The 22,020-nt window shown below is 38.2% G+C and overlaps 1 protein-coding gene across 1 annotated transcript in view; it reads right to left on the bottom strand.

Annotated features, from left to right (window-relative positions):
- KIF13B (kinesin family member 13B) overlaps window positions 1–20,704 on the bottom strand; it is a 193,543-nt gene extending 172,839 nt beyond the window's left edge. The window contains exons 1-2 of the mRNA XM_045774018.2: window positions 20,551–20,704; window positions 4,997–5,090 (exon numbers count right to left, since the gene is read on the bottom strand). Coding sequence (XP_045629974.2) covers window positions 4,997–5,090; window positions 20,551–20,605 — 149 coding nt within the window. The 5' untranslated portion in view covers window positions 20,606–20,704. The remainder of the gene's footprint in view (window positions 1–4,996; window positions 5,091–20,550) is intronic.
- Window positions 20,705–22,020: the final 1,316 nt, after the last annotated feature.

The raw sequence follows: 22,020 nt of genomic DNA, 5'->3' as shown, positions 1-22,020 counted from the left end.
ACATTTATTACAGGATAAAATTTTAACAAGTTTTAAGAGTTTAAGTTTTAAGTTTCATTTTAATTCAAACAAAATAAGGCTTAAAGATTGATTTAGCTATTTAAAAAGGGACTGTCCTAGGGGTGCCCGGCTGGATCAGTCGGAAGAGTATATGACTCCTGATCTTGGGGTTGTGAGTTCAACCTCCACGATGGGTGTAGAGATTACTTACATAAATAAACTTTAAAAAGTAAAAGGGGACTGCTCTACACCATGGTATTATTTAGAACTAGTTACAGAAGGGACTTAAAGTGCTCCTAAATGCAAAGATTCAAATGTTGAGAATTATACTTGTAAAAATCTACTAAAAATATATAATGAACTGGTCACTTCTTAGCCCTAAAAGATGATTTGTAAACATGTTGTAAACATGTTGCTGATGAAGATCTGAAAAATCCCAAGGACCAATCTGGAAAACTACACTGATGCGGGGCAAAAAAGTAATTCCAAAAAGACATGTAATTGTGCTAGTAGTCTAAGCGGTGTGGTGCCGCAGGAGAAAATACATAGAGCAAATCTAGGAGTGTGTATCCGGTACTCCACACGTAAGAAAAAGACAGATCTGGTGGATGCGAGCGTATCAGTCTCTAGTCTCTAGCGTTTGACTAGAGTGTTTTAAAATAGAAAGACTTCGCCCTTAATCTTTTCCATATTTGATAAAATATCCCTTCGTTCTTACCCTATGCTAAACCAATGTTTTGACCTGGTTTCCCAAGTTAGTTGATATTTTATTCACTGTAAACATCAAATTAGGGGTCACAGCTCTCTAACATATGGCATGTTACTCCCTAAGAGCCCCCATCAACTTGGGGAAAAAGGGATAAAATTAAGTTTCTGACATTGCAAAGCCAAAATTTTTACAGAACTAATTTCTTTTTTTTTTTAATTTAAAGAAAAAAAACTTTTTTTGAGAGAATGCATGTGTCAGTGGGGGCATGCTGAAGGGGAGGGGCAGAGGGAGAGGGAGAGAATCTTAAGCAGGCTCTGTACTCAGCGCAGAGCCAAACACAGCGCTCGATCTCACGACCTGAGACCATCACCACAGCCGAAGAAATCAAGAGTTAGACACCCAACCGATTGAGCCACCCAGGCACCCCTAGAACTAGATAATTTCTTAATAAGCATGTATACTCTAGTATTGAACTGAATACATTTTGGTTTAAAAAATTTTACTTCCTTTATGAAGTTATATTATAGCTCAACAAACGTATCATAAATGTAGCCCATAACAGTAACAGTAATATTTAAAATAATAGCTAACACTTACATAAATTTTATTGTATTTTAACTTGTTTTAATTGTCATAACAACCTACAGAAAGGTACTATTATAATCTCCACTTTACCAATGAATAAACTGAGGCAGAGGACAATTAACTAACCTGCTCCATAGCACACATGGTAAGTGGTGAAGGTGATATTCAATCCAGGATTTCTGGCTCCAAAGTCAGCCTTCTTAATCTCTTAGCCTCGTGCTATCAACTTTCTGAATTTTAAGCATCTTATTTTTCAGAAAAGTTTTGAAACTCCAAATATAGCACAGCAAGAAATGTTTCCCAAATTCCCATGGTTAAGCTGTTAAACTAGAAATTGTTTACCCATTCATTTAACCATGCTTTCTATTAGTTTTAATAAGCACAAACATCAAATTGTGAAACTGTCAGAAATACAAAATTAATCAGAAAAATATATAAATCATTATTTTAAAATGTATATATGTTCACTTTCAAAGTATATTAACTTGAGTTGTTAAGTATACATATAAAATTAGTCATGGTTTTAGATTAACAGAATTGGATACTATTCTAAAAGCAAGGATTTAAAAGAAAGGCTTTAAAAGAAAAAACATTAATTTGAACCTTTCTGACTACTTATTTAAACTGACTCAAATCACTTACATGTTAACTTCAAATTCCTAACTCTCTAGTTACAAATATAGCTCCTATAAAACCATAACTTATTTTATGGATTAGTCATTCTACAAACTAGACTGTAATTAACCTCATATCACATAAAACAGCTTTTAATTTACATTTTCTTCCAATTTTTCATTTATTTTTTTTAATTTTAATGTTTTTTTATTATATCATGTTAGTCACTGTACAGTACATCCCTGGTTTCTGATGTAGAGTCAACATGCACTGCTAGACTGCTACATTCCAAAATTTCTATTTTCTCTTTTCACCTTGATAGAATAATAAAAGAAAAAGCATTCTCAAAAGGCAATCTTTTATTACACCAACAATGTTCTTTTTTTTTTTATTTATATATTTTAGTAACCTCTACACCCAACATGGGCTTGAACTCACGACCAGGAGATCAAGAGTCACACGCTCTTCCGAATGAGCCAGCCAGGTGCCCCAGCAATGTTCTCAGTTTTTACCTGGTGCCACTTACAGGAGTTACATTCAACTTATGAAAATTCATCAAGCTACATACACTTCACTCTATAAAAGCTGTTTTTTAAAAATCTATGCTTAACTTTACTTCATTAAAAACCATGACATACCAACCTTATTGGAAGTTGTCATTTTTAAAAGTTTTTTATCAAACAATCCTCTATAGCACTGAGTGATACTCAATTTGTATCTGCAGCTTATGGAAAAAAGAGCCGTCTAAGACATTCTATGGAACTAAGAAGAGCTATGTAATTCTTTCACAAACCCCTGAGATTTAAAGACCTCAAAAGGAAAGAAAACATATTTTTTCAGCTTTTATGTTGTCGTTTTATTCTCACAACAACTTTATCAGGTAGATACTATTACACACTTGTGGCAGATTGTGTCTTCCAAAGGCAGCTGCAATAATACACATCCCATCCCAAAGGCTTTTCTTATGTGACACTGATGTTCCTCCATTAAAAGATGAGTCTATATTTTCTCTTCTGGAAATTGTTTAGAGCTTTAGATCAGCCTTGAGTAAGAAAATGTGACAGAAGATACTGTGTGACTCCCAAGGTTAGGACATAAGAGGCAATGCTACTTCCACCCGGCTTTCTCACTCTCTCAGGACACTTGCCCTGGGAATCTGCCACCAGATTGTAAGCAGGTATTCTGCCTCTGCCCCAGCTACATCTCCAGCCAGCAGGCAGTATCAACCACCAGATCTGGGTGACTGAGCCTTCTCCAGCTGATTCCAATCCCCAGCCTTCAAGTCTTCCAGCTATGACCCAGAGAGCATGGGGCAGAGACATGCCATCATCCCTGCTGTGCCCTGTCTGAATTCCTGACCCACAGAAATCATGAGATAATAAATGATTACTGTTGCCTTAAGCCTCTAAGCTTTTAAAGATAATAGGTTATGCAGCAATAGAATATTAAAACACTTTATAAATAAGGAACACAGGTGGGCAACCAGGCTACCAAGTGGCAAAGCCAGAATTTGAATCCAAGTCAGCCTACAGATAAAGCCTACACTCTTTCTACCATAGGATATTGCCCCCAAGTTTGTTCAAAGGTAACCACATTTCCAAATAAAGCAACAATCTCCAGAATGAAAATTCTAAGAGCAATAAACAGCCTCCGTTATTAATGATTTCAGTTAATACTCAGAACAGATCAATTAGCAAGCTCAAAATCCTAGCATCATTTTTGACACATCTATACCCTTTACACCCTAATAAAATCATATCTAATAGTACCCATATCCTAGTAATACATCAAAGACAATAAGCCTGAACAATTACAGAACACTTTACAAAAGCACTTTAACAATCACTAATTTGATCTTCAGAAAACACTTCTATGAGATTGGTAAGGAATACACCATACAGATAAGACTCAAAAAAAGTTAAAAATAACAGCTACTAGTTTAGAAGCAACTAGTTAAAAACAACATAGTTAAGTAGGGGTTTAAGATTTTCTGACTCCAAGTCCAATGCCCTTTCAACTCAATGACTCAACCTGAAAGAATATTTATGGAGTGCCTTCTGTATGTATTTCCATACACAACATTGTCTCTACAAGTTTAAGTATCTACTTCATGCAAAGCACCATGGAAGACAGTCTCTCTAATTTGTGCTATTCACTTCCAGGGTCAGTAGAAAAACATCTCCGAAATCAAGCTGATCTCTATGAAAAGTCAGTCTTCCCCACTTGCAACCATTCTCTATGCGGCCAACTGACAACTTTTCCTAATCCACCCCCTTAACCACAATATTAAAAAACTGTCAAAGATGACATCTTACCCATAAAAATATAGGTCAAATTTCCTTATTGGCTTTCAAGGTCTTCTGTAATCTGACCCTAGCTTATTTGATTAAATTAACTTCCCTGCACTTGCTGAGAAAACCAAATGAATCTCTTGCTTCTTCCCCAAATTTGCTTTCTTTACACTTTCTGGCCCTCCCTTTTGTTCATACTATAATCCAAATCCAGAAGTGATTCATCTTCAACCGCTGAGAGTCTCTTCCCTCCAAGACCTTAAAATCCACCATAGAGCTACAGGTAGCAATCCAAAACAATGTATAATAATTCGGTTAGATAATACAGATTACGGCTTACAGGGATTTAGAGGAAGGGAATCACTGAAGGATGTGGGAATGCCTTGAAGAAGAAGTAGCACCCGAAATGGACTCTAAGTGACAGGATTCAAAGTGGCAGAAGTAAAAGCAACCAAAGCTGAGGAACAACCTGAAGGTCTTCTCTTCTACCCCACTTCTTCCCATTTACATCTTACTACTCCTCTAGCCGGTACCATCTCCTTCAAGAAGCCTTCCTCAGTTACTCCACCTTCTGACCTAAAGCTCTCTTCTCTGAGCTTCTGATATAATTGGTATCTACAACACTTGTTCTGGCATTTAGTCATTCCATATTATAGACCTTCCCTCTGACTCGACAGCTCTGTGTCTCTACACAGCAATGAAGCATTTGTTATTTGCTAAGCTGAACTCAGCTCAGCAGCCATTGTTGCTTTCAGTCATTTAAAAATCCATTGAATATAACAGTTTCTTAACTTACCGGGCATCTCCTTTGGAAAGATTAGTATTTACAGGACTAAGTATAACCTTGTTTGCATCTACATCCACCACACATTTGGTATGCAAGTCAATTTCTGTGGATAAAAAAGAGAGAAAGAAAAGAAAAAAACAGAGAAAATGGTCATTTTTAAAGTAATTGATTTCAGAAAAATTATTTGATAAAAGTATAACACTCTTTCATGATAAAAACACTCGACAAACTAGGAATAGAAGGGAACTTTGCAATCTAATAAAGGACATCTACAAAAACCTGCAGCTAACGTCATGCTTAAGGCTTACCCTCAAACATCAGGAATAAGACAAGGAAGTTCTATGACTACAATTTCTATTCAACATTGTTCTAGAAGTTCTGGTCAGGGCAGTTAGGCAAGATAAACAAATAAAAGGGATCCAGATTGAAAAGAAAGAAGTAAAACTACCTCTATTTGCAATGATATCATCTTGTACATAGAAAATCCTAAGGAATCCATTTAAAAACCATTAGAATAAACAAGTCTTGCAAATTTGTAGATACAAGATCAACATAGATCAACATATACAAATCAGCTGTGCTTCTATATACCAGCAATAAAAAACCCAGAAAGGAGTTAAGGAAACAATTTATAATAGCATCAAAAAGACTTAACTACTTAGGAATAAATTTAAAAGAACTAAGACTTGTACAATGAAAATTCCAAAACACGGCTGAAAGAAATTCAAGACTTAAACAAATGGAAAGTTATTTTATGCTCACGAATTGAAAGACTTAATACTATTAAGATGCCAATAAACCCCACATTGGTCTACAAGATTTAAGGTAATCCCTATCAAAATCCCAGGATAGCTTTTTTTTTTTAAACCAAGCTGATCTTAAATCTACATAGAAACGCATGAGACCCAGAATAGCCAAATATTCTTGAAAAAGAACAAAGTAGGAAGACCATATTCGCCAATGTCAAACTTAACTACAAAGCTACATAATCAAGACGGTGCTATACTACTATAAGGACAGAAGGACAGACATATAGATCAATGGAACAGACGGTCCTGAAATATGCTGTCACATTTATGGCCAACGATTTTGACAAGACAATCCAGTGGGAAAATTACAGTCTTTTCAGAAAATGGTGGTGGGACAACTGGATATCCACATGCAAAGAGAATGAACACCATACACAAAAATTAATTCCAAAAGATCACAGACATAAATGTGTAAGAGCTAAACCTATAAAACTCTTAGAAGAAAACATAAGGGTAAACTCACATGATGTCGGGTTAGGTAATGATTTCTTGGACACTAAAAGCATAACAACAACAAAATAGATAAATTGGACAGCATCAAAAAGGAAAAACTTTTGTACTTCAAAGGACGCTGTCAAGAGAGTAAAAAGACAACCCATAGAATCGAACAAACTTGTAAATTTGTAAATTATATATCTAATAGGGGACTTACATCAAAAACATAAAGAACTCTTACAACTTAATAATAAAAAGACAATCCAATTTTTAAATGGGCAATGGATCCGAATAGACATCTCTCCAAAAAAAAGATACAAAAATGGCCAATAAGCAGAAGAAAAGATGCTCAAAATAATTACACATCGGAAAATGTAAACCAGAAATACATTGAGATACCACTTCATACCCACTAGCATAACTATAGTCAAAAAGACAGATAATAACAAGTGTAGGGGAGGATATGGAGAACTTGGGATCCTCATACACTACTGATGGGAATGTAAAATGGTGCAGTTACTTTGGAAAACAGTCTGGCAGTTCCTCAAAAGGTTAAACAGCTGGCATATGACCTGTCAATTCCACTCCTACATATATATTATCTAAGAGATACTATATTATATTATATTATATTATATTATATTATATTATATTATATTACATTATATTATATTACATTATATTATATTACATTATATTATACTATATTATTAGAAATGAAAACCTAGGTCCATACAAAAGCTTATGCATAAATGTTCATAATGCTAGTAGTTGGCTATTCATAACAGCCAAAAAGTGGAACAATCCAAATGTCCACCAACTAAAGAATGGATAAATTTAGTATATCCATAAAATGGAACAGTATTCGGCAATTAAAAGGATTAAAGTATTGATACATACTACAACATCAACGAAGCGTGTATGAAGAAAAAGAAGCCAGTTACAAAATACCAAATTACATGATTCTACTCACTTGAAATGCCCAGAAAAGGCAAAAAGATACAGAAAATAGACTAGTTACTGCCTACGGCTGGGGAGTGACTGCAAATGGGTATAGTGTTTTGTTTATTTTTAATTGAGGTATAACTGACATGTAACATTATGAGTTTTGGGTGTACAACATGATTCCCTATTTGTATATATTGCAAAATGCTCACCACATAAGGCTAATTAACATCTGCTACCATATATAATGACAAAAAATTTTTTCCATTATGAGAACTTTCAACATCTACTCTCTTAGCAACCTTCAAATATGCAATACAGTATCACTAACTATGGTCACCATGCGGTTACATGGGTATAATTTTCTTTCGGGGTATGAAGATGTACTAAAATTGATTATGCTGATAACTGCACAATTATGTGAGCATGATAAAAATCATTTCTGAAATGGCTGAATTGTATGATATCTGAATTATATCTCAATAAAGCTATTTTTTCTTTTTTCTTTTTTTTTCAATAAAGCTATTTTTTTAAAGTATAGGCCATGGCATGTTCATGTTCTCATATTTTTATATTCTTTTTTTTTAAAGATTTATGTATCAGAAAGAGAGTGTGTATGAGCAGGGGGAAGGGTAGAGGGAGAGGGAAAGAGAATCTCAAGTAGCCTCCACTATGAGTGCAGAGCCCCACGTAAGGCTTGATCTCATGACCCTGAGATCATGACCTGAGCCAAAACCAAGAGTAGGATGCTCAACTGATTAAGCCACCCAGGCACCCCTCATATTTTTATATTCTTACATTTTTCTGACCCAAAGTATGTAACTGTTTGCCTTATCTCCATTACCGAAAGATAAGCTCTAAGGAAAGGAGTTGCACTACATTGCAGCTATTTTGTATTTCCAAAGAACCTTGGCCAAATGTCAATGTCATATTCATTATAACTTATGAGTATTTCCACTGCCAGGAAAGGTCATTTCTTTTTTTCATTTTAACTTACATAAGTGAGACAAATACAAAAAAAAGCAAAAACAAAAATTGCCCTCCCTGTACCTGCCACAACTTTTTTTATATTGGTTTTTCTACCGTTGGTCTCAAAGATACATTCTAGAAGTACAAAAACCTTAGCAGTCTTTTAGCCAACACATTTTTCAGGCAAAGAAAACTGAAAGGAAAACTATTGAGCTATGTTTTACCTAGGTGTACAAGACTAATTCCCAAGCAACAAATGTTCCACTGTGGGTCAACTAGTACTAAAGTCTATAGGCCCAGAGCTCAAGAAAGTTTGTGATCGTCATACTTTGTTAATACTACTCCTTAATGGTTTCTGACCATATTGTATTGACGAGCCCCTTACAGTCAAATCTGTATTACACACAAATGTATTATCAACACTCCGGAAATTGTACCGTGTGACTCAGAATCTACTATCTCACCACCCACCACAAAATTAGTTATTAGTGTCTTACAAGAATGATGGTCTAAGCAAAGGAGCTGCATGTATAGTTCTGTATGCAGAAGTACACATTAGAATGCATGCCTGAAAAACTGTAAATCAAATATTTTCTAAGTGCTCTGCCTTCATTTCAAATGATCTTGAACTGAGAAGGGATCCAAACATTTTCCTTCAGTATTTGTATGCTTTTTCTCTATCCTCTTCACAGTTCCTCCTTTTTCTGTCTCATGACTTCATTAGATAGAAATAATAATTTGGAAGCATTAAATGGCATGATAAAGGAACCAATCCTGGGAAAATCCTATACCATACACAGAATCACCTAATAACTAATATATTCAACCTAAATTCATTTTGTCCTAAAGGCCGCAACACTTAGAAATATCCCCACATCTAACACCCATGAAAGCTGGCCTTTAAAATATGAACACAATCTTCACTTCAGTAGCTCCATTTTTATCAAACAAAATTCCCACTCTGATTCTGTTGACTGATGGACAGATATTAAGACAAGGCTGTTTAGAATATGGGTGGTATATCTAGGACACACACACCCAAGCAAATAAAAGCAGTGAGATTTGAAGAGAGTTTAAGGGTCAGATATATGAAAAACATTTAATATAAATGCTACAGCTAGAGAACCATCAAATGTTTCTAGTTTGTTGAATTCAATTATATTGTAAAAGGGACGCCTGGCTGGCTCAGTCAGTAAAGCATGCAACTCTTCATCTCGGGATTGTGAGTTCAAGCCTCATGCTGGGTGCAGAGATTACTTAAAAATAAAATCTTTAAAAAAAAAAATTACATTGCAACAAGATTCTAAATATGACACTTTCTCCATTTAAAACTTCTTGCTCTATACTGCTTAGAAAGCAAGCAGTAATTAAATAACAGTAACAAATTTAGGCCTTAAATTTAATCTGAATTTTAAAAACTAAAAAAAAATTTTTTTTTTGAAGCTTGTTATTTATTTGACAGAGAGAGAACACAAGCAGGGGGAGCGGCAGGCAGAGAGAGGGAGCAGCAGGCTTCCCACCAAACAAGGAGCCCACGTCAGGAGTTGATCCCAGGACCCCAGGACCCTGACTTGAGTCGAAGGCAGATGCTTAACCAACTGAGCCATCCAGACATCCCAAAAACTAAAAAAAAATTTTTAAAAACACCTACCAAAAATCCAAAAGAAAAACCGCTTCTTCCTCTTAGTACGGAACATACTTAGATTAAAAAGATAAGGACCTAGCTGCTATGAGCTGCCTTTGCAAAATCAGCATTAAAGTATACCCATGTTCACAGCAGTATTCACAATAGCCAAAAGGTGGAAACAATCCAAGTACCCACCGATGAATGAATGGAAGAACAAAATTTGGTATAATTCAATGGAATATTCTTCAATCTTAAAAAGGAATGAAATTCTGCCAAAACATGGATGAGCCTTGACATTATGCCAAGTAAGACAGCTGGACAAATACTATATAATTCCACTTATATGAGATACCTAGAGTAGTCAAATTCACAGAGATAGAAAATAAGATGGTAGATGCCAGGGGCTGGGCTTAAGAAGCAATGGGGGAGTTTCATGGATACAGAGTTTCAGTTTTACAGGATAAAAACGTTCTAGACGTAGAGAGTGGTGATGGTTCCACAACAACTAAATTCCACTAAACTGTACACTTAAAAATGGTTTAAGATGGTAAATTTTATGTTCTATATACCTTACCACAATAAAAAAAAATAGCACTAAATGCTCACCATTATTATAATAAGTAACACATGGAGAACAGTTTATTCCTAGGGAAGCCTATAATAATGAGACTGGGATTTAATTAGTACTATGTCTGAAAACCAATAAAAAACCAGAGTGATCTTAAAGTTAAGTAATACTGTAAGTTTATATCATGACTAATGAGGCTCTATCGTACTTCGAACCATGAACGCTTTGATGTATCCATGAGTCCTTAGAAAAAAGAAAGAAATTTAATCCACTAACATTAAAAATCCCACAGTATTTCCCAAACACGATCCTTTTCTAGGTCAAGTTCCTCAAGATGAATATTAAAATATTAACAGCTGACAGTTCAGCTTACTCAGCCAGCAAATTAGTCACCCTGTAAAAGTGAACAATAATTTGAAACAAGTCTTCCTTCAATGCATAAATCAGCTGTGCTCGTTCCTCAATGACATCATAGTGAAAGATGGGCAGGGTCTGGGACACTCCCTTTACATAACTCATATTCCATCTGAGGAAATGCATCATTCTCAGTGTGAAGAAAGTAAGTCTGAGTTGCCCATTTAGTAACCTGTTTTCTAATTCTCCAGAAAATTACTAATAATTTTCAAACCAAATATACTACTCAGAACTAAAAATGTACCTCCCTTTACCTACTAGTCACATTCCTAAAAAGCTCACTGTAACTTACTCTTAAATTCAACAGTCAATTGATTTTCAACAAGAGTGCCAAGACAATCCAATGGGGAAAGTATAATCATTTCAACAAATAGTGCTGGGACAATTGGATATCCACATGCAACAGAAAGAAATTTAACCTCTACCTCACATCACATTCAAAAATTAACTCCAAATGGATCAAAGATCTAAATATAAAGTCTAAAACTATAAAACTCTTAGAAGAAAATACAGGCATAAATCCACATAACCTTGAGTTAGGTTATGATTCCTTATATCTGATATCAAAAACACAAGCAACAAAAGATAAATTGGACCATATCAAAATGAAAAACTTCTGTGCTGCAGGGGTGTCTGGCTGGCTCAGCTGGTGGAGCATGCAACTCCTGATCTTAGGGTTGTGAGTTTGAACCCCACATTGGGTGTACAGATTACTTAAAAATAAAATCTTTAAAACAAAAACATAACTTTTGTGCTTTAAAAGATACCAGTAACAGAATGAAAAGGCAACGCACAAAAATCAAGAAAATATTTGCAAATCATTTCTCTGATAAGGGACTAGTATTCAAAATATATAAATAATTCTACCAGTTCAATAATAGAAAGACAACCCAAATTTTAAAATGATAGTTTGAGGGGTGCCTGGGTGGCTAAGTCAGTTGAGCGTCCAACTTTAATCCCAGCTCAGGTCTTTTTTTTTTTTTTTTAAGATTTATTTATTTATTTATTTATTTGAGAGCCAGAGAGCATGGGGAGGGGCATAGGGAGAGGAAAGAGAAAGAGAATCCTCAAGCAGACTCCCTGCTGAGCTGAGCACGGAGCCCAGTGTGGGGCTGGATCCCAGGACCCTGAGATCATGACCTGAGCTGAACACCAAGAATTGGCCACTTAACCAACTGAGCCACCCAGGCGCCCTTCAGCTCAGATCTTGATCTCAGGGTCATGAGTTCAAGCCTCACACTGGGCTCCACACTGAGCCTGGAGCCAACTGAAAAAAATTAAAATAAAAATAAAAAAACAAAAAATAAAATAAAATGATAGTTAATAGAAATCTCTCCAAAGATCTACAAACAGCCAATAAACACATGAAAAGATGTTCAACATCATTAGACACTGGAGAAATAAATGAAAATCAAAACCACTATGAGATACTACTTCACACATGCTGGGATGGCAATAATCAAAAAGACAGACAAAGCAAGTGTTGGCAAGGACACAGAGAAACTGGAACTTTCACACATTGTTGATGAGAACATAAAATGGTGCAGTCACTTTGGAAAACAATTTAGCAGTTCCTCAAAAGTTAGGGTTACTATATGACCCAGAAATTCCACTTCTATGTGTATATACACCCAGAAGAAATAAAAATATACATCCACACAAAAAGTTATACACAAATGTTCACAGCATTATTATTTATAACAGCCAAAAAGTGGAAACAAGCCAAATGCCCATCAACTAATGAATGAGTAAACAAATGCAGCATATCCATATCACATATTATTCAATATTCAATATTATATATTGATATATAATATCTTCAATATTAGTCCCTTAAAAAGGGATGAATACTGACTCATGCTACAACATGACTAAACCCTGAATACATTATACCAAGTGAAAAAAGTTAGATACAGAAGTCCACATATCGCATGATTCCATTTATATGAAATGCCTAGATAGGGAAATCCATAGAGACAAGAAGTTGAGCAGTGGTTGCCAGGGGCAGGGAAGAGGGATAGGTGTGTGCTGGGGGAGGAGGGTGGACAGTGACTGCTGGTGGGGACAGAGTCTCTCTTTGGGATGTTGAAAATGTCCTTCAACTGGATAATGGTGATGGTTGCACAACTCTGTAAATACACTAAAATCACTGAATTGTACACTTTTGATGAATTATATCTCAAAAAAATTAGAATTATCTCACTACCCTCAATAGATATAAAATATGGTTAGAGTTCTTCAATTACGTTTCTAAACAATCACTACTCTGAAGATCCCAGCCAAACCAACTCTTCTCACTCTCAAATAACCACCTCAAAATCACCTCATCAAGAATATTACACACTCCAGGCCTTTGCCATTACATAATTATCTTATTCCCATATTTCAAGAATTTCCCTCTCTATTGGCTCTTTCTGTCTATAAAGAGGCTCAAACATCTCATAAAAAATTGTCTGTTCCTAGGTATGACTCCAAACACCACTCTTTACCTTTCCCTTCTAAATGGATTTTCTTGAAAGAAACTTGTATATTCACTGCCACCATACTGGCAGCCCCCTTATTTCTCAGCCCACTATTAACATACCAACACTCGTTCATTCATTCAGTCAAAATTATTCTGAAAATTACTATTGACTGCCATGATGCCAAATCCACTGAACATAATTATTACGTGCCATTCCTGTGATATCTGACTACCAACTATTCATCCTTCGACACAGTTTCTCTATGGGCTTCCATATTACTTTTTTTTTCTTAAGACTTATTTATTTATCTGAGAGAGAGAGTACAAGCAGGAGGGGTGGAGGGAGAAAGAGAGAATTTCAAGCAGACTCTGCACGGAGCACAGAGCCCAACATGGGGCTCCATGTGAAACTTGATCTCACAACCCTGAGATCACAACCTGAGCCGAAACCAAGAGTCAGCTTCTTAACCAACTGTGCCACGCAGGCATCCCCTGGGCTTCCATATTACTTTTATCTGCTTCTCCCTATGTCTTCCTGGCCTCTGTGACTTCCTCCTTCACACACACCTTAATTTGGTATTCTATCTTCTACCCACAGTAATGACTCCCAAATGTGTGACTCTACGCACATCTCTAGTCGCTTAGGTTCAGACTCATATACAACAGCATTCTGGATCTACCCACTTGACTACACTTCAGACACCTAAAACTCTACAAGTCTGTTGAGTTTCTTCCAGGTATACACGATATCTTATTCATAGTTGTAGGTGCAGTATACAGCACATAATAAGGACTGACTAAATACTGCCGAATGTCTAAGAATAAAACTCATCATTTCCTACACCTCCGGCCTAAAACCTGCTTCTCCCATATTTCCAATGTCAGTTAATAACCCCAACCTTCATTCACTTAGTCATCTAAATCATCTACACCAGAAGCTTTGCAGTCTTCCTGTACTTCCTAAATTTCGTTGCTTCCATGCCGCTTTGACACTTCCTTGCTGGGTATACCTAGAATGCTAGGCCACGGATGCTCTTTACCGAGCCCCTCTCTCAGGACTGTGTTTGCAGCCAGCAACCTTGAGGGACAAGGTCTTCCTCTGGGACAAAGAGCAGGCTTGCAAACCACATAAAACAATGGATTCCCCAAGCCCAGTGTTCCTCAGATGCAACACAAACCTACTGCTTGCGCTGCACAGCAGCTATCTGGACTCTCTACACCCTTGTGGGATTGGCAAGCAATGGGAGCTGCTCACACTGCTTGCCATGCCATGAGTAAGTCCTCTGACCCAGAAGTCCCATGTCTTCTACCAGCATCCATGAACCTATAACTACCTAACTTATTAGCTTATGAGCAGGGTAAAAACACACAGATTAATTCCAACGACTTGTGTTTTATATCCCACCTGCCATCTCTCCCTCCCTGCCCATTGTCTCTAGCACAGTCCTTACCATTCTCAAGTCTCACTCCCATTTCTTTAATTCATAATGCACTGGCATCACTGTGTACATATATTCTTGTAATTGACTCACCTGTGCATCTTTTATTACCAAGAAGACACTGAGCTCCTTTGATCAAAGATCATGACTTATGCTTCTCATGTATCCTGTACATCTCTGAACATTATGTAAATTCAAGAATGTAAGGTCCCTTTAAAGATCATCGTGTCCAATACAGCACTAAAAGCACAGGCTTTACTGGCACAGTAGGTGAAATTCAGGCTCTAAAATACTGGTGTTGTAATTCTGGGAAAGTTTACTTACCCCTCTCTGAGATTCTGTTAAATGATAATTCCACAAACTACCTTCCAAATTTCATTTGAATAAAGTAACATAAAAAATACTCAACTCTGTAGCTCATAAACAGAAAGCTCTCAAAAAGAAGTAGCTACTCTTCTTTTCTTCAATCAACACATATCGAATGGGCTAATACCATCTTTTAAAAATATCTATGGCACCTGAAAGCTCAAGCCCAGGACAAATTAAGTCATGGATTTGTGTCCCAGAGATCAGTTAGTGTCACACACTTCCCCATAAATTACACTGCTTATCTTTGCCAAGTTTTTTTTTTTAAAAACGTGCTCTGTTGAACACAAGGGGAACCTGATCAGCAAGCCAAGAGATCAATAATAATCCATTTCCACTCAATAAACATCTCCATTCATCAGCTTAATGAATAGTTTTGTCAGTGGTTTCCTCTATCTTCAGACCTTAAGGACTGGAAAAGTTAGACATTAGTCATTGCTTTATGGAGGTGAGGGGGTAAAAGTAAAAGCCAACTCAAACAAATTTTTATTTTATTTTATCATATAAACGTGTACTTTCTTCTCCAAAAGCATCTGGCGCTGTACGGATAAATCCCAATTCCAGTCATTGAGTGGACAGCAGAAACAAAACAATGTTGTAATAGATTTGTGTCTCATTCTCTACTAGCATATCAAGCAGATGCTAGAAAACAAGGGTCTTCTGTTTTAGAAAGTATGTCAGAAATTTCCATCCACAGCCATCCTTGACTCTGAGTCCAAGATCAGTTATCTCTCTGAGACCCCCAATGACCTAAGGGTCAAAACCACCTTCCTGTTTCAGAATCTCCTTGCTACCTAGTCCCTTCATTTCCTAAGGATTGCCTGTGTCTTCACAGACTTCAGGGGTATTCTCTCAGCTTCCCACTTCCTCAGTTTTATGTTGTCTTCTAAGTCCCCACTGCTTACCTAAGTTTGACCAGCCTCCTGATTCTTCCTATTCACATGGCGTCATTTCCATCACCTGCTTTTAAGTGATACCCACCTATGCCCTGAATCAGGCGTCTACCCAGGATTTTGATACTGCTCTAAGATCTGGCAATCTTCCTCCTTCATGCTTGTGTCTGAGATACATACGAAGTTCTACAGAGCTAAACAAAGCATCGGACCAGCCACCCTAATGCAGACTTTTAGGCCTAACCAGCACTCAGGGCTCCCTGCAATTCCACCCTAACTTTCTAATCTCATCCTTCTCTAGGCAGACTCACAGAACCCTGCTTCCTGGCAGGCTTATCCCATCTCTGCCGCCTGAACTTGCCTGGCTCATTCCTGTCTCTGTGCCTTTGCTCTCAGGCCATACATACTTCCTCCCCCAAAGACCCAATGCTCTCCCCTCACCTGCTACCATGCACCCATTCTGATCATAAGCTTCCTCCCTCCACATCTAACCAAGGTTCTCCCTCCCCAGAGAAGGCTTCCCTGATCACCAGGCTTCAAGGGATCTTTCGCTCTGAATTCCTATATTTCCCGATCACTCACCTGGCAATCTGCGATAGGTGTTTGTTTACCTTTTAATCTTATCTTTTCACAGGAGAGCCATTTCCTCATGAGCATGAACCATTAAGCACACTTTAAAAAGCTGAACACTACAATAGAGTCAACACTAAGAGAGAATTTTCAGGACATAAGAGACTCCCAAAAGGAACACGCAATCTCATTTTTCCATGTTTCTTTCTAGCCCTTGCCCACTCCTATTGACATTTTTATACAGTAAGAATCAACTGCACAGTTACATATACTGCTTTCCATTCTGCTTTTTCTGCTAACTTCTAAAGAAAACTGTCTTTCTTGGTAAATGATGCTGATTTTCATCATTGTTAATATCTACATAACAATCATTCCCCCGAGATTCTAGACCATGATTTACTTAAGCACTGACTTCTGTCAGATGGTACATTCTTCTTTCTGTCTTTGCGCTTTTCACTGCATCAAGTACTGTAAAATGCAAAGTAATCCCCTGAGAAATACATGTTGAAATGTATTTATTATCCATGTTCCCTAACAAATGAAATAACCCATTTCACTATTTTTCTCTCCAGCTAAATATCTAATGTAATTCTTGGTTTCAATACCTTAGGCTAGGTAGATAGGAAAGGTATTTTCCAAACACTTTTGATGTTAATGTATTTATTTTGGTATTTGATCTTATAAATATTTAAACATGGGAAGTCCCCTGAAGAAAGGCAATAAGATCCTGTAATACCTAATACAAGCTAGACACCTGGCAGGCACTCAGTAAATACTAAATATTTTTTAAACCATCTGAAGTTATAAAACATCAAATTCCTAAATAGGAGAGTGTCACTGATCTAGCTAGTACCATCGATTATGCTTGTAAACCTTTCAGTTCATTTAATAATCAAACTGGTTAATAATGTATGAATGGATGTTCCTTACAGTATATAGAAAAACACAACTGGACTTACCTGGTGAGTTGTCCAAGTCTGAAAAACAACATGAAACATCAAACAATATCTGCAACAAGAACTTCAAGATCGCATAACAAAACAAGTTTACAGCTTTCCTTCAGCTTGTTTAAGTACATATTTCAGATGAAGAAAAGCAAAAACGAAAGTTGTAATATTTAAAGTAGGTAAAATAACATATGCATGTGAACACAAACTAGAATGGAAATGGGAAAATGAAAGCACGGATTGTTAAAATGGAAGGATGTTATAGACGTTTTCCCTTTCATGTTTTGTTTTGTTAGTGCAATGTTAAAATATGTAACAAGAAAAATATTACTGACAAAATTCTTGCTATTATTGAACTAGGACATAATGCTTAATGTTGAAATAACTATGTTTCCCAAACCCACATATACTTTTAGCAAAAAAGACTGAAACTCTTACTTCCATGATAAATGTTAAATAATAAACCAACTACCTTAACACCTTAGCACAGATACTGAATCACATGAAGAACTTAATGGTACACTAGAAGCGTCTTGCAAATTTCAGTTTTCCTCAAAAAGTCGCCAATATAATTCCAAACATCAGAATCTATACAGCAAAACTTCATCATGCTGGTAACCCATTCTCTTCTCGTTCTTATTTGTGAAGAGCGATTTCTGAGGTTGCATCCTGAACTGATATGCCAAAAGAAAAATATATGACTAAACATTTACTATTTGCCATAATTATACACTACTACTTACTTAATACACTAATTTCCCCAGAAGTAATGATTAGTCAAAGTAATATGATTCTTTTCAAAATTACTGGAAAGAAAATATATTTCTGTTTTAGTCTTTTTAAACAAATTCCAGATAGCAGTTTCAAAATCACTGGCTTTAGGGAAGCCTGGCTGGCTCAGTCAGCTGAGCATGCAACTCTTGATCTCGGAGTTATAAGTTCAAACTCCAAGCGTGGTGTGCAAATTACTTAAAAATGAAATCTTAAAAAAAAAAAAAAGAAAAGAAATCACTAGCTTTAGAATTCCACTACAATGTATTCCATTACTTCTAGATTTATGTAAATGACAACCTCATGACAAAATAGATATAGAACCAACAACCTTAATTATCATGGTAATCACTGCAAAAAGAAGTCCATATGCATTCAGGAAATACAAGGCTAGGTAAGAGATGGCACTAAATGAGGGGGAAGCAGTTGACCACAATAAGGCACTTCTACTAATAGAGTAATAGATCCATGTATAAACCTTAATTTTGAAATGAGTTCAACCAAAGGAACAGCTAACATCTATTCCACAGCTAAAATTATTATTATTCTATGTGTCCCTGTAAACTCTGATCCTGCCAATTATTACAATCTAACTAATGACAATTTATAACAATAAATTCATCGGGGGAGGGGGAGAGGGAAGGATTCTAATTATCTGAGAGAGGTTTTTTCTGATGGTTGGTTAGCTGCATCTTTTTAGCATTGACATTTCCAAGTTTTTTGTGAAAAGGCAATTTTAAGAATGTGCTGAAATCATCCTTTCAGAATCAAATCCCAGATAAGTTGTTTTATGTCTCTTGTTTTTTTCTGTTTTTTTACCATTGTGATGGTAATAAACTTGAATAAAGATGCCTGAGCACTTAAGAACAGAAGTTTCTGAATTCATCTAAGATCCTTTAACTTTGTCAAAGAAAAGACTAAAGACCCAAAGCGCCCACTAGTTTAAGTTGGGGGGGAGAAGGCTTCTGTGTCACGTGACAACCTTAAACTGACCTAGCAGGGACAGGAGGAATCACCAGCTCCAATTGAAGAGATGACTCGAAGAGAAGAAATAAACCAACTTCCAAAAGAAGGACAACCCAACAAAACATACTGCCAACTGGTTAATCTGTGTATCTCAATCTACACAAAAGACAGCAAAGAAAAGGAAAAGCGGAAAACAGCTCATAATTTCTACATAGACTTAACACTGGTTATGAACAAATAAGTTGCAAGAACCTCTTAGAAGTAATTCCGATACAAGATTTTGATTACTTAAGAGTATTATCAATTGAAAAGTCATCTGCTGGGATTATAACAGTGATCACAATAACATAGCCTTGTACAGAAAGTGTTTTCAAATGTATTATCTCATTTAAAGTTACTTGCCCAGTCACGCTGCTACATAGCATTAAAGCCAAGGCCCAGCCCACCTTCTCTTGGTACTTCGAGTTGGGGGTTCTCTTCACTCCATTTGACTGACTAAAGATTATTTAAAATGTACTCGGTTTATCTGCTTTCTCTACCCTCCCTGCAGAATTGAGAGAATGTCTGAAAGATACAATTTCACAAGAATCTTGGCACTTAAACTATTTATTGTTGAGAGATGACGAATATGACTGCAAGCAAAAACAAAACTATCTCAACAGTCAAAAAAAAAAAAAAGCGGGGGGTGGAAGGGCACTTGTTTTACCCAACTTCAATCAAAGTCTTTACAATTCTTTATGACCGTCCAGGCTAAACATACATAAAGTGAAAAACGCAGACGAGGAATTTTTGCACTTGAGTGCTTTCTCAGGAGTAAACCAAATTCCCTCCCATTTTTTCCTGCCACTGCACAAAAGTGCAGGGTTGGGGTGACTGGGCCAGAGACGTGGGGCCTCGGGGTCCCTGGCTGTCCCGGCCAGGCTGGAGGGGTGAGGACCCGAGAGGCGGGGGCCACTCTGACAGCTGGCAAGGAGAAAGCGGGGGACGCGGCGGGGCACGAGCAAGGGGCAGGGGTGGGGGTAAGGAGGAAGCGAGCCCGGGGCAAGGGACCAGAGCGCCCTCCCGCAAGGGCAGGAGAGGCGAGAGGGCGAAAGGGCGCCGGGGCGGGGCGGAGCGGGCGCGCCGGCGGAAGGGGCAGCGGACCGGGACATGGGGCCCGTGGCGCCCGGGGCGCAGTGCGGGCGAGGGGAGGGGCGTCCCCGCGCAGGACGGGCGGACGCGGGGGACGAGGTTTAGGGGCGCACCGGCCGCTCTCTCGCCTAGACGCGGACTGCAGGGGCGGGGCCGGCCGGACCCCACACGGCGGCCGCGGCTGAAGGAAGGGCGCGCCAGGCACCTGCCGCCTCCACCGTGGCGGCCCCGGGCAGGCTCGGCTCTCACCTCTCCGGTTCATGGGCCGGATCCGCACGGCCACTTTCACTTTGGAGTCTCCCATCCTGCTGCCGCCGAGGCTCTCCCTCGGCTTCCGTCTGCCGCGGCCACCGGGCAACTCTTCGGGGCTGGCCGGGCGGGAGGGGGCTGCGGGCGGGAGGGGAGGGGCGGGGCGGGGGCGGAGCCGGGGCGGGGCGGGGCAGGTCGCCGGGCTCCCGGCGCGTCCTCGTTGCATGACGGGACTTGTAGTCCCTGAAGGTGGTCGAGGGCAGGAGAGAGGCGGAGGGACTCCGGCGGGAGCAGTCAGGCGTGCTTCGCTGCCTGGAACGTGTAAATGCCACTCTTCTTCTACACCATTCTGCTCTCACAGCTAGTAATGAAAAATAAGCCGTGAATAAGCTGATATTGCACTTGAAAACAGAGAGTTGACTAGATGGCATGGTAGACCCTGAGAGCGACCTCTTCAGACTCATTTCCTGCCAACCTTAAAGTATGATCCCTGGCTCAACTTCCTTGGCCTGGATTGAGCTCCTGGCCTTGTTTGCCGAAATCATCCTTAAAGACAAGGCAAAGGTTAACCTCTTCTGGAAGTCTTCATAGATCCACAGGTTAACCCTATACGACCCCGCCCTTTGAACCCCTTCCAGTCAAGACCTTGGGCTCCTGAGCCAATCTGAATCCAAATCCAGCGGTGTGACCATGGACCAGTGATTTGACCGCTTAAGGCTTGTCTTTTCATAATCAAAATGGAAACACTTTATGCCTTTTTCGTAGGATTGTTTCAAGGCTTAAATGAGTTAATACGTTAATACGTGTAAAGTTCTTAAAAACTCTCTGGCACTTAGGAAGTGCTCAATAACTCTAAATCATAATTATCTTCCCTTTGTTATAGCATTTCTGCCATTATTTGCTCTCCTATCATGTGTTTTTTAAACCATATCTTGTATGTGTAGCCTAGTCTGTAGTAGAGACCCAGTAAACATTTATTGTGTGAATGAATGCATGCATGCTTGCATGAAGCCGCACTAAAATTAGCTCTTTATTAGCCCAAGCAGAGACTGTGAACTGGTGGCCTGTGGGCCAGATCTGGCTTGCAAATATGTTCCATTTGGCACAACAGTACTGGCCAATGCATGAGAATTAGGAGACTTGTCTGTTCAATTCTTGGTCTATATTACCTATTAGGAATAATGGGTTGGAACTGGGTTACAGTGGCCACCTTCATGGGAGGCAAGGTTCTCCGTTTGGCCATTGCCCCCCTCCACCCTGCTTTACCACTGGTGTGCCTGGATCCCATAGGTTTGTGATGCCTACTTGGATATGTTTAAATGAGAGTATAAAACTCGAAACTATTTTACAGATGAGTCCATACAGAAAGCCAGCAAGACTTGCCCTTTTACCAACCATCCAACTGGTTGAAAGAGCTTTGAAACAGGTAGAATTGTCAAAAAGGTTAAAAACACCTTTAAGAGCAATATA

Source organism: Ursus americanus, chromosome 13 (assembly GCF_024610735.1).
Source record: "Ursus americanus isolate L20-20 chromosome 13, mUrsAme1.1.p, whole genome shotgun sequence".
In the NCBI taxonomy this organism is placed as follows: Eukaryota; Metazoa; Chordata; class Mammalia; order Carnivora; family Ursidae; genus Ursus; species Ursus americanus.
Note: the sequence above shows the minus strand (reverse complement) of the source record. Positions and strands in the feature narration are given on the sequence as shown.